General features: G+C 39.5%; 2 protein-coding genes across 13 annotated transcripts in view; one reads left to right on the top strand and one right to left on the bottom strand.

Moving 5' to 3' along the window:
* The window catches only part of AAGAB (alpha and gamma adaptin binding protein), a 73973-nt gene extending 57452 nt beyond the window's left edge, over positions 1-16521 (bottom strand). For all 5 annotated transcript variants that reach the window (XM_081511846.1, XM_081511845.1, XM_081511844.1 and 2 more), the window contains exon 1: positions 16421-16521. In XM_081511846.1, coding sequence (XP_081367972.1) covers positions 16421-16493 — 73 coding nt within the window. In that variant the 5' untranslated portion in view covers positions 16494-16521. The remainder of the gene's footprint in view (positions 1-16420) is intronic.
* Positions 16522-16688: 167 nt separating this feature from the next.
* Positions 16689-16813, top strand: part of IQCH (IQ motif containing H) — a 220420-nt gene continuing 220295 nt past the window's right edge. For all 8 annotated transcript variants that reach the window (XR_014060030.1, XR_014060031.1, XR_014060032.1 and 5 more), the window contains exon 1: positions 16689-16803. Coding sequence is in view for 1 of the 8 variants with exons in the window: in XM_081511842.1 (XP_081367968.1) it covers positions 16753-16803 (51 nt within the window). In the remaining 7 variants the exon portion in view is untranslated. The remainder of the gene's footprint in view (positions 16804-16813) is intronic.

Here is a 16813-nt window from a genome sequence, read left to right on the forward strand (position 1 = left end):
ACAACGGAATTCAACCATTTTTAAAAAATGAAATGATGCCTTTTCAGTAATATGAATGGACTAGAAATTATCATACTAAATAATTTATGAGAAAAGACAAATACCATATGGTATCACTCATATGTAGACTCTAAAATATGACACAAATGGGGGGTGGGAAAGAGAGGGACTGGGAGTTTAGGATTAGCAGATGCAAACTATTTTATAGAGGATGGATAAACAAGGTTCTACTATATAGCACTGCTACTGCTACTGCTAAGTCACCTCAGTCATGTCCGACTCTGTGAGACCCCATAGATGGCAGCCCACCAGGCTCCACCATCCCTGGGATTCTCCAGGCAAGAACACTGGAGTGGGTTGCCATTTCCTTCTCCAGTGCATGCACGGGAAAAGTGAAAGTGAAGTTGCTCAGTCATGTCCGACTCTTCATGACCCCATGGACTGCAGCCCACCAGGCTCCTCCGTCCATGGGATTTTCCAGGCAAGAGTACTGGAGTGGGGTGCCATTGCCTTCTCCCTGTATAGCACAGGGAACTATATTCCATATTCTCTGATAAACCATAATGGAAAAGATTATGAAAAAGAATATATATAACTGAATGACACTGCTGTACAGCAGAAATTAACACCATAAATCATCTATACTTCAACAAAATAAATTTAAAAAAATATTCCTCAAACTCACAATTAGCAGGACACAGAAAACTAGAAGTTAAATTTAAAATTCGAGACCTAGGGTTATATATTTGAGACATTGCCATAGTTCCTGCTCAACAAATATATGTAGAAATTACTTAGTCCCCAAACTGCTAGGAATAATATTTAATATATAAAGCATGTATGTGCGAACATGCATTCTTTCATTAGTAAACTTCATCATGTGGTTATTAAGAACTGGCCTGCTGAAAATAAAACTTTTTAATTATAAATAATTAAATTTCAAATAAACTTAGGAATTTACCTTTGCCATAAGGCACATTTTGAAACTAACTTTCTAAAATTTTCACCAGAACTAGAATTGTTATCCTCATATTAACAGAAGGTCTGTGTCACTATTTGAAAATCAGAGTTTACCTTGTCTCTTTAAGAAATCAGTAGTTCTTTCTGCTTAATTTCTATCTCAAGTTATAATCTTTTATTAAATATCAATAATGCCATAGTGGTCCCATAACAGACATTATGACAAGCACAATTAAGAAATAAGCAGCAGGAAGAACACGTAAGTTACTAAAATCAAAGATTCTGCTTTCATATAAATGTCTTACAGAAAAAAAAAAACAAAAAACAAGAACTCTTAGATCAAAGTCAATGTTGCATCCAAAACTAACATTTCAAACTTCAAGCAGGTGGTATAGCAATATGCCAATAAAAGCACATATGGAAGAATGCAAACTGAACCAAGGGGTGTAGCAAAAAAAAAGTATAAACTGATTTTTTTTTAAGGGTAGAACAAGCCACCATATGGAATCAGTCTTCATTCATGGGTAATTTTTTAAAATAATGAATTGACTCGTTTTTTTTAAACTCGGGAAGCTAAAGGAGTACAGTGATGAACTTACTGTTGTTAAGGGGAAGTAGAAGGAGCCGGGGACCAGTATTCCTACCAGCACCACAACCAGTTCTTGATATTTCCTAGACTGGCTGTAGTGTTAGACACTGGAATACAATGTGGATTACATTTTTTTCTCAAATCAGTGTCTTCAACTAACATGAAAAAATTAAATCAATGAGGATGTCATATACTTCACAAACTGCAATACAGAATATTTGGATCCATTTAAGGATGGTTCATTTTATTAGTAAATGTCTAGAACACAAGAGGACAAACAATGTGTTACTAAGAGCTCCTAAAATTCCAATTACATACTGTCACTGATTTTCAAACAAGAAGGTATTTACTTAACACGTAGAAAGAAGTTATTCCTTTCTCTTTTCTCTATATTCAGCTGAGAATAGAACCAGCAAGTTGGAAAAATGAATTTCACCTTTCAAAGATTTAGGAGCTGACTGGGTTTTTTGTTTTGTTTTCATTCTTTATGCTGCCTAAAACAACTTGATGGCTCAATTTACTTATCATATTTTTTTCAACATTTTATGTCTAATCAGATACTTTCAGCAAGGCTGCATGCTGCTGCTAAGTCGCTTCAGTCGTGTCCGACTCTGTGCGACCCCATGGACGGCAGCTCACCAGGCTCCGCCGTCCCTAGGATTCTCCAGGCAAGAATACTGGAGTGGGTTGCCATTTCCTTCTCCAGTGCATGAAAGGGAAAAGTGAAAGTGAAGTTGCTCAGTCGTGTCCGACTCGTAGCGACCCCATGGACTGTAGCCTACCAGGCTCCTCCATCCATGAGATTTTCTAGGCAAGAGTACTGGAGTGGGGTGCCATTGCCTTCTCCGGCAAGGCTGAATATGGGCTTTATTATCACATCTGTGCCATATTAGAACTAGAGAGAGAAAAGTAAAGATTGGCTCATTCTAGTTCTTATCAATATCATAATGTAGAGTTTAATTTAAAAAAATGTAAATGTCTACCCTAAGCTTTTCTCCTTCATCTTTTATATTTGGTTTCAAATGTTTAACAAGTTTATTGTTTTCCAAATTAAAGCAAAAACCGCTCAAATGCTGGTGCACATGGCTAAGAGTTTATGGAGGTGGTCAATATAATTCACTCATTTCCAGGTAAGAAAACTGACAACCAAAAAAAAAAAAAAAAGCCACCTGCCTAATAGGAGCAGAGCCTAAAACAGAATCCAGGTCACTAGCATCTCTCCTACTCCATTGTGGTACATTACACACCACAGTATTTAGCATCTGAGCTAAGTCACATTCAGGTGTCTAACAGTCACAAGCTAAAATCAACTACGGGCCTAAGTATCCTCTGCCTTTTCATGAAAACCAAAAACAACAACCAGAATGAGGATACCCAAAGACATGGGAGGTACAACTAACCCATCAGAAAACTGCCTATGGGTTTGGGTGTTTATATGTCAAAAATGATGTCATAGTGATCTTGTGGGAGTTTTTTGCCAGACAGACTTCCTAGAAAAACCTGCCATGGTCTCTCTTCTTTGCCCTGCGTGCATGCTAGGTTGTTTCAGTTGTGTCTGACTCTTTGTGACCCAATAGACTGTAGCCCACCAGGCTCCTTCGTCCAAGGGATTCTCCAGGCAAGAAAACTAAATTGAGTTACCATGCCCTCGTCCAGGGGATCATCCCAACCGAGGGATCAAACTTGCGTCTCTTAATACCTCCTTCACTGGCAGGAGGGTTCTTTACCACTAGTGCCACCTGAGAAGCCCTGTACCCTGGGAAGCCTTGCACTCAACTGGATTTTGACGGAGTCAAAATGATGCACACACGCAATCAAGAACAGCTTTTCCCTCCTGGAGGATGGTGGCCTGTCTCATTCACACTGCCGGCAGCCACCTGGTGGAGCTGTAATACATCATTTTTTAAGAGACAAATACTAGGTGATTAATTGCTGGGTCTGTTTCTACAAATGGTTTCACAGCTTAAAATAGTTAATTTGTAATGCTTTTAGATGAGAAGTTAAATGTCAAATCGGTTCCAGTAGCAAGTATAAACCTTTTCCCCTGCTCTAAGCACAGTATAAATCTCCCTCCCTGGTTGAGAAACTTACGCAGCCATAATTTCTCCAGAAGCTCCTATTTATTTCTCACTTTTTGGAGAATTCATTTCCCCTACAGTCCCTCCCACACGGGGAGTCAGTGAAGAGATTTAAGAGTTGAAGAGAACTATAACCCAAAGAAGTTTCAGGCCAGCAACTCAAAGACTCCCTCTTCTTCTTGCCCCTCTTTGTACCACTTCCTATCTTTTCTGATGTTCCTTCCCTCAGAAAAAAGTATAAATTTGAAAAGGAATCATGAAAGAAAGGAGACAAGGAGCTTTCTGTGGTTTGGAATCAGTAAGAGGTAATATTCTCTTTATCATGAACTAAGAAGCAGACTGAAGATCCAAGGCAAATTTCTCAAACAGCACAAATATCCAATTTCATACATACATATATAAAAATATAACCTTTACCTTACTCCTTTCCTCCTATCTACTCCAGCCAAGAAAGACCAAATCAGTGCACTCCAGGAACTGATACTCTTTTAGATTATTCCTATCTCCTTCAGTCGGACAATTAAAGACACTTTTAACACCAGTAGTATTAATGGGCACTTAATTAATCATGATATTCTTTGCGAAGAGTTGTTCAGTGGTTAAATCATATTTTCTACGCCTTGAGGGAAGTGACAGCTGCCATTTCAAATCAAGATGATCCTTCCAGAAAGCAGTACTCGTCTGAGAATACAGTTAGCTTTATTCTTTCTCATAGACCTGAAACTGCTTTGCAGCTGAGGATTGTAACCTCCACCCCCAACACCAGTGTCTTTCATGGTACACACTACTCTGGGGACCCACAGTTGCTTCCCTTTCCCTTTGAGATGACAGTCCTACTAACCTGAAAAGGCCAGGAAAAGGAGACAGCACAGACCTAGGGTCAGAGGGACCTGTCTCTGAATGCTAGCCCTGGGTGAGAACGACAGATTAACCTCTCTGTGTGTCAGCTCCTCACCTGCAACAGGAGACAAAAACACTCCTCAAATGGCACCTTGAAGATTAAATAAAACGATGCACAAGAAGCGCAGGTGGGCACTGGGCACAGAGCAGGCCCTCAGTCAAGTTCACGTCCTCCTCCTCAGCTCAGTTTCCTGCACGTGAAAGCACTCCTGACTCTAAGTTATACCCGCGTTGAGAGTGGGTAAGAAACATTACAGTTAGGAAATAACCACCTCCCTTAAGCCGCCGGGGCCCCTCCCTCCCCAAAGTCAGCCTTCTTGAATTTTTCTTTTCCATTGTTACTGTGCAGACTGAGACAGAAGAGAAAGCAATTAGGAAAATTATAGGAGGCAGTGGAGTCTGACGTCAGCTGAAGGGGAAAGCAGCCATTATGAAAGAAAAGAATTGAGCAAAATGTGATTCAGGAAAATATATGCCAGCCAGGGTTTTCATTAACCAGTGAGAAGCAAAGACAGAAATCTTTAAAAATCATAATGGCTTCGTGCTGTTGTAACCAGTGACCATTTCATAACCACAATTTCATGAGAACGTTGTATAAGCTGGGTGCTGCTCTGTCAAAAACTCTGTAGCCGTTATTAACTGCCAGATTATTCCCCAATCATGAGGAGTAGCTCATACTGCTGCAGTGGAACGGGCCTTTGGAGCCTGTGTGCCATTTAAAGGTTAAAACTGCAAGGTTAGGGCTGGGACTTTACAGAGACAAATGTCGGGAAATTCTTATCTGTGATTCTCTGAGTAATCATCCTGCAGCCTCCTGGTGCACATAAATGCAACATCTGTCTGCGTGTAGACGACGGCTCCATCAGTGGAGCAGTATTAAGTGACTGAGAAGAGGAACTGGACTGAGTTAAAGCAATATATGCCTGCTTTAACAAAAGTACAGCAATTCTGGTTTGCTTACAACACTTAATTACCTCTTCCTCACACACTCCTCTCTGGTCACTCTCTAAATTCACATTTCCACATGCTTTGGGGCTTTTTGTATCACAGTGGAAAAGTTTTAAAAGTTGAAGCAGAGGAAATCCAACTCAGTCCTCCTTCTTTTCCTCAAGTTCACTTTCGTCCAATACCCGTCTGGAAATGGTTACCACACCTTCATGTTAAAATAACTGGGACAGTTAGGGAGTTTGGGATGGACATGTCCACATTGCTATATTTAAAATGGATAACCAACAAGGACCTATCCTATAGCACAGGGAACTCTGCTCAGTGTTATGTTGCAGCCTAGATGGGACAGCAATTTGGGGGAGAATGGATACATGATATGTATGGTATCTGGGGGAGAATTCATACATGATATGTATAGCTGAGACCCTTTGCTGTCCAACTGAAACTATCACAACATTGTTTATCAGCTACACCCCAATATAAAAAAAATAACTAGGGGTGGGGGTGTCTCTGCTTGCCCACGAAAGAGCAATATGCACAAAAGAACATAAAGAAGCTGGCAGGTAGGGGAGACAGATTATGGAGAAGTACCTTAGGAGGACCAAGGAAGAACCACCAGCCTCTAAGTTTCATGGGCTTCTTGCAAAGATCACTTTATCAATTCCAGTGGCACAGCTGACAGACAATTCCTACTTTTATTTGGGGAAAGGAAGGGACATCTTTGAATTCCATTACTATTCTCATAGTTTGAGATACATATCTAAAGCAGTGATTCTTTATTGGCAGTTAATCTTGTCTCCCAGGGGACATGTCAACATCTGGAGACGGTTCTGGTTGTCACAACTAGGGAGCTGTTACTGGCACCTAGTGGGCAGAGGCCAGAACACAATGCGCAGGACAACCCCACACAACAGAGATCACTCGGTCCAAAATGTCAACAAGGCTAATGTTCAGAAACCCTAATCTAAAGCAAAAGAACTCATGGCACTGACTTAACTGTGTTCATGAAACAAAACAGAAGTTGTAGAATGCACAGCTGGTTTTATTCTTTCTTGCAGAACTGAAGCTAGCCTTTTACAGCCAGGCAGAATAACCTCCCAGCACAGACATAAATGCCATTCATTTGCATCTGATCAAAAACCTATCTTAAAAGTATTCTTTAACTCTTTTAACAGTAAAAATTATCTGGCAATTAATCTTAGATGTTTTGAAAATAATTTATAAACGGTGGTTTTCTGAAGAACACATAAGCCTGAACAGGACAATTATGAGATGAAAATAATTTTTATACTCAAATGGTTAATTTTCATAAACAAACCAGCATCAAGTAATAAAACTTCACAACAAAAACACTGATGTTAGCTCAAGTTGACAATAGAATCTGCAGCAGATGTTAACTTATTCTGAAAGAAGGTAAACATATTTGAGATGAACCTCCCAAAACAGAATAAATTCAATGAAGAACATTTATTCTGTAGTCCCAGTATACATGCATTGAAAATAAGCTTGGTCCAATGAAAAACATTACAAAGGTAATAGACCCAATATCCCAGTACCCAAAAGGTTCTTCAAAACAGGCTAAAATCATAACTGGGCAACACACAGTCAAAGGATCATAGAAAAAGAAAACTATGATATCAATAAATTGGACTTCATCAAAATTTAAAAGTTCTGCATTTCAAAAGATACCATCAAGAAAACCAAATGATAAGCCACAGAATGGGAGAAAATATTCACAAATTACATACATGATAAGGAACTTGTATCTAAGATACATAAAATACTCTTACAACTCATTAATAAGAAGATAAAGGTTTTTTTTAATGGGAAAAAAGCAAGATATGGAAACAACCCAAGTGCCCATCAACAGACAATTGGTTTACAAAGATGTAGTACACATGTATAATGGGATATTACTTAGCCATAAAAAAGAATGAAATATTGTCATTTGCAGCAACACAGACGGACCTAGAGAATATTATACTCAGTGAAACCAGAGGAAGACAAATATTATATGATATAACTCATATGTGGATTCAAAAAAATAATAACGAATCTATATACAAAACAGAAATAGACTCATAGACATAGAAAACAAACATGGTTATCAAAGCAGGAAGAGGGCAGAGAAATTAGGAGTATAGGATTAACAGATACAAACTACTATACATAAAATAAATAAGCAACAAGATAGCACAGGGAATTATATTCAATATCTTATAATAACCTATAATGGAAAATTATCTGAAATATATATATATATAACTGAATTACTTTGCTGTTGTTTAACACAACATTGTATTGTAATTCAACTATACTTTAGTTTTTTTAAATGAGCAAAATATCTGAATAAACTTTTGACCAAAGATATATGAATGGACTATATACACATGAAAAGATTCTCAACATCATTCGTTACTAAGAAGATGCAAATTAAAACTACAATGAGACACTACCTCAACCCCACTAGAATGAAGTTGAAAATACTAATTGAAAATACAAACAAAAACAGCTGTTGTCAAAAATGTGGAGAAACTGAAACTCTCATACATTTTCCCCAGTGGCCCAGAGGTAAAGAATCCACCTGTAATGCAGGAGATGTGGGTTGATCCCTGGGTCAGGAAGTTCCCTGCAGAAGGAAATGGCAACCCATTCCAGTTATCTTGCCTGGGAAATCCCACAGACTGAGACACCTGGCAGGCTGCAATCCCTGGGGTCGCAAAAGAGTCAAACACGACTAAGAGATTAAACAACAACATACATTGCTGATAGGAAAGGTAAAGTGATACAGTCACTCTGGAAAAGTCCAGCAGTTTCATAAAATAATACAACAGCTTATTAGAAAGTCCATAATGGCATTCATATTATTATTATTCATAGCATTTGTTCATAATAGCGAAAAAGCGGAAACAACCAAATGTCTATCAACTGATGAATAGGTGGACAAAATGTGATCTAGCCATACAATGGAATACCAAGTACATGCTACAACAGGGATGAATCTCAAAAACATCAAGCTAAGTAAAAGAAGCCAGGCACAAAAGACCACATACTGTATGATTTCTTTTATATAAAATGTCCAGAAAAGGCACCTGTATAGTGGTAGGAAGTATATTAGTGGTTGCCCAGAGCTGGGGCTGGGAATGAGGAATGACTGCTAACACTTAGGTTTTCTTCTAGGATGACAGGAATGGTCTACACTTAAAAACAGGTGGATTTTATGGCATTTAAGTTACACCTCAATAAAGGGGCTTGGAAAAAAATCATGGAAACGGGGAGATAATGCTCTCACTTTATGGATAAGGTACGTGACTGAGGCACAGGATTTAGACGCTGAGAACAATGACAGTACATGCAAAGACAGTTAAGTATTTGTGGGATGAAAAATTAACTTGCTTAAAGTCAGGCAGCTAGGAAGTGGGCAGAACTCAGTGCTCAATTTACAAATGTTTTCCCCACAAAAGTCCTAAAAACCCCAGCAGAATTCAGATAGAATGGCAATTCTCTTATGTCAGCATAATGGTGATGTTTATTACCCAATGATCCTGCTCATTTTTCTGCTCTGAGCATACTGATTTTGATTCAGGTATGATACTACTTTACCCCATTTCTGTGTAGAATCAGCTTTCAGGTCTATGTAGAAAATTAAACCCTAAATAAGTCATTTGTTACTGAACCTGAAACATCACAAAGGCTCTTTAAGAGTTTCGCAACTATCCTGTCTTAATATACCTCAGTCTTGCTTCCTGGATAAGTAACTATCAGGGAAGTGTTTGCGCACTGGCTCCAACATAAATACAACGTCACGTCCAGGATTCTCATTCTTGCCAGACATATTTAAAACAATTTTCATACTTTTAGCTTTGAAAAACATGGTTTCATATCAGATTTCATTATTTATTGATTGTCATTATTTGCTAAGGAATTATACAGGGCAAAAGGCAGCAAGTTGTTTAAACCAAATGACCACTGCATATCTTCTGGATGTTTTTACCTTTTGCTGCACAAAAATAAGCCATTGCATGGCCCAGAAAGAAAGGTGTGAGTCTTAATACACTTAGTTCTCCAGGATGATGCAATACTCAGTATCACGAACGGTTTGGCGCAACATGGTCTGATGTGGAATACTTCCCCACTGCGGTTCTCCTCCTGCTCCCCATCTCAGTTACTGGAATGCCATTTACTGGGAAGACAAACACCTTATAATCATTTAACTCATCGACAATAGCTAAAGGATTAGTCTAACATTTCACACAAATTCTCTCCTCGATGGATTAAAGAAAACAAATTGGGCACCAAAAGAAGCATTTTCATTTATTATTTAACTTACCATAGTTCATCTACTAAGGCTCCAACTATCATGAAAGAAAAGGTATAAACTTATTTGAACCATAAAGTTTCTCAATGTAGTAGTAAAATCTTCTAATGTAGTTTCTCCTGTCCCTCAATTCACCTTGAAGACATACAGCTCTGGTCACCAGGAAGTTCATCATATTTCATATACACAAAAGACAGAATTGAATCTTGGCTCCCCAACTTTTATGACCTAAACAAACTTAGAAAATCACATTCTCTTTGAGCTTTAACTTTACATACAACTACACACACACACATACACAGACACACAGAAAGATAACATGAACATGTTTTAAGTCCCTTTGAGTCTGGAGAGTATGTGAACTTGTATTTAATCTTAAGGTGATGACTTAATATTCCTCATTTAATAAAGATAACAATCTTGAGCCTTCTTTTAATGTTATTTGAAAATTATATATATTAAGTATTATAATTGAAAACAAATCAAAGTTCCTCCACTACCATTTGAAATCATCCTTGTGGTAAATTTTGCTGGCCCAATCTTTCTTCCTTTGAGGAAAATACAGACTTGGAAATACACAATCCAATCAAAGGCAGAGTTCTCCTACCACAACAAAATAAGTAACTTTGTTTAAGCAAAAATTATTACTTATTCCCAGAGTAAACTAAAAGGTTCCATTCAGAACATCTCAAGCTACTACAGAAAAACCCAAATTAGAAGTCACAAGTTCCTATTCCTATTCTGTTGCTAGATAACGTTGGCTAAGTGGTATAAAAGCCCCCTACTACGAATTAAGAATGTTCTCTTCAGTAAATTACTTTAAGATCTTTTGTAAACTATAGGAGTCTGACAGACCTAGAACAAACTCCCAGTTTCACAGAATGAATGCTTCCCAATGCAGCAGTGGGCAGCCTGATGGCCAGCTTTGCCTGTATAATTCCCCAAAGTCTAGTTTATCCGTCTTATAATTAAGCTACCCGGTTCCACAGTTTTAGAAACCCGAGGACCAGCAGATTGTTTCTATGGGTAAAAATGCATCTGAATTCCAAACACAAAATGTCAGATTCTTTACTACAAGTGAAGTGTCTACTGCAACTTTAAAATGGGGCTTGACCAGAAAGAAAAACACCAATACAGTATACTAATGCATATATATGGAATTGGAAAGATGGTAACGATAACCCTATATGCGAGACAGAATAAGAGGCACAGATGCATAGAACAGTCTTATGGACTCTGAGGGAGAAGGTGAGGGTGGGACGTTCTGGGAGAATAGCATTGAAACATGTATACTATCATATGTGAAACAGAACACCATTCCAGGTTCAATGCATGAGACAAATGCTCAGGGCCGGGGCAATGGGATGACCCAGAGGGATGGGATGGGGAGGGAGGTGGGTGGGGGGTCCAGGATGGGGAACATGTGTAAACCCATGGCTGATTCATGTCAATGTATGGCAAAAACCACTACAATATTGTAAAGTAATTAGCCCCCAACTAAAATAAATAAATTTATTAAAAATAAATAAATAAATAAATAAGAGGGAAAAAAAATGGGGCTTGATTCTTCAGTTTTCAAAAGATAAACATGAACAAAAAAGTATTATATAAACTTTGATGTTTTTCAACTGTGGTGCTGGAGAAGACTCTTGAGAGTCCCTTGGACTGCAAGGAGATCCAACCAGTCCATCCTAAAGGAAATCAGTTCTGGATATTCATTGGAAGGACTGAAGCTGAAGCTGAACTCCAATACTTTGGCCACCTGATGTGAAGAACTGACTCACTGGAAAAGACCTTGATGGTGGGAAAGATTGAAGGCAGGAGGAGAAAGGGACAACAGAGGATGAGATGGCTGGATGGCATCACCGACTCAACAGACATGAGTTCGATCAAGATCTGGCAGTTGGTGATGGACAGGGAGGCCTGGCGTGCTGCAGTCCACGGGGTCGCAAAGAGTTGACGATGACTGGGCAACTGAACTGAACTGAATTATATAATCTAACATAAAAATAACCAATACTTAGAATTTTACATTTAGAAGGGATGCTGTTAGATATGATCTGGAACAACCCTTTAATTTTAATGTTACTTCTATGTAGCAGAACTGACTAATATATACAATGTTTGTACTATGGGTTCCCTCAATTGAGGGGAAAAAAATCCAGACACTGTTAAAGACTATTAGGCATGCACATGTATTAGGCATACATCTGTATTTAAAATACGGATGCTTTGGGCAAAGATTTTCTTTTTTCCCCTTCACTCAGAATTAAGACTTCAACCATTTTAAATGGACATGCCAGCATATTTTAAAACCTTCTTTTAGAGTTAATCTTCTCTCTTCAATGCTACCACCTTAAATTTAAATAATTCTGATTGCTGAGGAATTTCAACATATTTCATTCGCACAGCCCATGCACACAAATCCCAAAAGAGAACATATCCTCCACACTTGGTACTTGAGCAATCTAGGCAACTCACCAAGTGCTTCTGAGCCACAGTTTCTTCATTTGTAAAATGGAGAAAATCTGACTTTGTTAATTCACAGGGATACAAGAACCAAACTGAATTATGTGAAAACATGTTTGGGAAGAGTATTGATATACATAAAATTGCTTGATTTTAAGATCTCCAAATTCCCACATTTCACAGGAAGAAAGAAATTTTGCTCCAAATGTTTAGGTGTAGAACCTAAATGGCTTACTGTTGCTAAATATGCATTACATATGTTAAAACCAAATGGGATTTTTCTATCTAAAGTTTCTTCTAGGAAAGTAGAATAAGATGTTAAGAATTAGGTATCTACTAATACATTTTAATATTTTCACAGGTGGAGCACGCACTTTGACCACATCCTTCTTGAAGACAGGAATAGTCTCTTAGCCATCATTTTAGCTACAGCAACTGGCTTCCCTGGTGGGTTCAGCAGTAAAGAACCCACCTGCCAATGTAGGAGACACCGGCTGTACCCCTATATCGGAATGATTCCCTGGATAAGGAAATGGCAACCCACCACAGTTTTCTTCCCTGAGAAATGCCAGGGACAGAGGAGCCTGGCGGGCTACAGTCCATGGGGTTGCAAAAACAGTCAGACACGGTTTAGCGACTAAACAACAAACTGGCACAGAGACTAGCTCTGTTCTTAATATCAGAATACACTTTTCCAGAAGAAAAGTAAAATATTCATATAAACATATGTGAGGTGGAAAGAGGTCTGGCCTGGGGGTACAGACACTTGCTCTCACACCACATATAGCCCTGCACAAGCATCCTGAAACTTCATTCCGCTTTAAAAATCTAAAAGGGTAACGCCCCTTTTATCTGATGTCAGATACCTACCCAGAAAACTGCACATAAGGCCCCTGAGTGACGAAATGAAAAAAGCTTCTCACAAAGTCCATTCTTTACTCATAGTGGAGGCATACTGATTTTTATTTCATGAATACTTAACAATAAACTTGGTTATTTGGTTAAGAAATATTTCCCATTGTTGGTTAAAAGCAATGAAATAGATCAAATGTTGAAGGAAAGAAACTGGAGAAAGCTTAAATGTTCTCCTTCCTAATGCACAGAAGGAAACCAAATCTTCCCAAAAAGGCAAATTAAGATTAGTCCAAAACCATACTATGGCTTAATGTCACTGAACACTTAACAAAAGTCATTCATTATGGTAGTCTCCATCTTTTATGCCAAACTTAGACTCAAACTGTGATGAATCCATCTTTAACTATGATGAAATAGAATCAAAACTCAGCAAATACTACATTCTAATGTTACCATGGTTACCCAAATCATTAACCTGGGCAAAATCTCTCTTTTATGGTTCACTTTTCCTTACTCAACTAATCTCTTCATTAATTGTTCTTATTTTTCACTATAAAACATTAATGGAATCACAAAGGAAAGGTTATCTAACTTTAACCAACACAGAAGCTATCCAAGAAACATTTTATATACAGAAATAAAGTGGATTATTTTACAGGATTTATTTTATTTCCAAAGATGCTAATGTATTTTAAAGAAGTACAGTGTTACCATTCACCAACTACAAGTAATCAGCTCCTTCAAGAAATGACCGTGTCTGCAAATTCTCAAACTGTTAGGGGAAACACTGGGCCGGCAAGATAGTACCGCTTGCAAGCTTATCTTAGGACAGCAGGTCCTGATAAGGAATGCATAGCTAACAAAATATCACCAAGTGGAAGAACTGACGAAAGGTCAAGAGAGGAGACTACAGTCCATGTGTCCTACCAACCTCCCAGAATCTTCCTCGCTGGAATCCATCTTCACTAAGCGATGCACTCGCCACCGGGAAGGACACTGAGTCAGAAGGACTGGCCAGAGACAACCTATCCCATGACCATGAAACACTAGACTATCTGTCACGTGGCACAGCAGCTCTGGCTGCGTTCCCTTACCCTGCTGCTCTCTGCCCAGGTGCCCCTAACCAACAAAGTCTCTTGATTTGTCAGAATGTGAGTCTCCTCCGACAATTCATTTTTCTGAGTGTTAGACAAGAGTCCACTCTCGGGCTCTGGAAGGGGTCTCCCTTCCTGCAACAAAAGCACATGATAGCCACGAGAAAACTTTAATACTTTCGAGACTGACTTTGAAAGGACTTTTATATATCAATAACTTTTATATATCAAAATGCATATAATTCTTTTGGGAAGTTAAATACACCAAGAAGCTTAATAATTCTGAGCAAATTCTAATACATTCTCTAGATGTAATATATAATGAAAATTAACTTACAATGTAATGGTAAATTTTTACAAATGAAAAATATGAAATATTATATAAAAATAAAAGTATATTTTATATAAATATATTTATAAAAATCATATGCCTTGAATGTTATAAATATATAACTTTATACATTTATATAAATATATTTAATATTTCAGGTACAATATTTGAATTTTTATATATAAAATAAAATATAACATGCTATATATAAAATGTTAAAACTATTATAAAATATCAGGATAAAAACTGTATATATATTGGAAATGCAATTACCAATTTTTTAAAATCTGTGCATTGGGAAAAAAACCTGGAAGTAAATGCACAGGAATGTTAACACAGTATTTGTGTTTGGGTGATGAGACCCTGGCTGACATTTTCTTTTCTCCATTATGGTAAATCTTATTTAATCGACTATGCACTACTTTTACAATAAAATAATTTTTAAAAAGAAAGGCAATAAATGAGAAGGAGCACTGTTGAAAGGTAAGGAAATGGCATAATTAAAGCAGCTGGTTACCATTTAGTGTATAATTAAACTTTTACTCTAGCAAGGAACTTTTTAGGTGATCACAAATGGTAACTAAGTTACATAGTATTTGTGCTGGAGAGACACCCTACCTAATTCTGTCATTCGACAGGTACAAGGAAAAAGTTACGTTTATATGATGCTTTATAGTTTACCAAATGCTTTCAAAATGTCACATCATCTATCCTTCAAAGAATCCCATGAGATAGATTCATATGCCCCACTTCAGGGCTTCCCAAGTGGCGCTAATGGTAAAGAACTGGCTCCTCCAATGCAGGAGGCATAAGAGACGCGGGTTCGATCCTTGGGTCAGGAAGATCCCCTGGATCTTCACACCCCACTTCGGTATTCTTGCCTGGAGAATCCCATGGACAGAAGAGCCTGGCGAGCTACAGTCCATGGGGTCGCAGAGTCGGACACAACTGAAACAACTTAGCACGCCCCACTTTCAGGATCAGGAAACCGAGGGCTAGAGAGATAATGTGCTTTATTAATAGTATTTACCATTTACCCACTGATCAAAGTGTTAAGCAAAACAGTCATGTGAAAATTATCACCACTTTACAGATCAGAAAACTGAAGGGCATAGGTTACAGCTGAGAGTCATCGTTCTGACTCGAAGCCACAATTTGAAACAGAGGAGTCTTGAGTTATAAACAACTTTGCGGAGTCTTAGTGGAAGACTCGAGCCCAATACCCTATGCTCTCTCTACTCCACTGGTCTCCCCTCCTCGCTTACGATTCTTTGAAGAGTGACTTAGGTTGACAACCACTATAAGGGTCTAGAGGGAAAAAGACTAGGTCCAATAATAACCAAAACAACGCTGGCGGAGGGCCTCGTCTCAGGACGAAGGCAAGGCAGTGGATAACTGAGAGTGGAGGGGGCAAGTTTAACCAGTCTTAACATATACACGGGGGGCGGGGGGTGCAGAGGACCCACATTCTCTACCTCAAGAGCAGGGATGACAACATAAATCACGACTCCTGCCCCTGACGCTCGCGTTCCTAGGTTCAATTCCCAGGGAGCCTTTTCTGTTCACCTCAACGGCGGCCCGCCGACAACCCCTGGGTTGAGGTCCTACTTAACAGAAAACGCTGGAACAAACCCCATGGTGGGCCAGGCAGAGACAGAGAAGCAACGAGTATTGTAGCTAACAGTGGACACCCGGGGGACTAAGAACCTTGACCACATCTGAGAGGCACCCGAGGGGCCTCGGGCCACCACCGCGGGGAGGAACAGTCCAGGGGTCGCGGCGAGGACCGAGGCCTCGAGAGAGGCCGCGGCGCTGGGACTGCCGCCGCCGAGGCTCGTACTGGGGCTTGGAGGTCGGCCCAGGAGCCTCGCTACTCACGTTGCACTAGCCGGTCTGCGGAGAAGGTGGAGGAGCAGCTAGTAACGAGCGCGCAGGGTACGCCCGCAGCCATCACTGCGCCCGCGAACCGGTTCCTTCCCGGAGCCACTTCCGCCTTGGGCGATACCACGGCCGCCGGCGCGCGGGGGAGACGTGCAAGAAAGACGCATTCTCAGAAGGCACGGCCTCCTCCCCCGCCCCCTCTTCCCCTCCTGGCGTGGACCAGGCTGGGCTTCGCGTGGCGTTGCCATGGGGACGAGCTCCCTCCGCGGCAGGTTCCCGAGCCTGGAGACCGCGCCTTCCTGGGGAGAGATCCCCGCCCGGCCGTAGGCATGGCCCAGGAGAAGGAAAACCAAGATCCCATCGGATCTATCTTAATCCAGGTGGGAAATG

Source organism: Giraffa tippelskirchi, chromosome 7 (assembly GCF_054371585.1).
Source record: "Giraffa tippelskirchi isolate mGirTip1 chromosome 7, T2T-mGirTip1v1.2.pri, whole genome shotgun sequence".
In the NCBI taxonomy this organism is placed as follows: domain Eukaryota; kingdom Metazoa; phylum Chordata; class Mammalia; order Artiodactyla; family Giraffidae; genus Giraffa; species Giraffa tippelskirchi.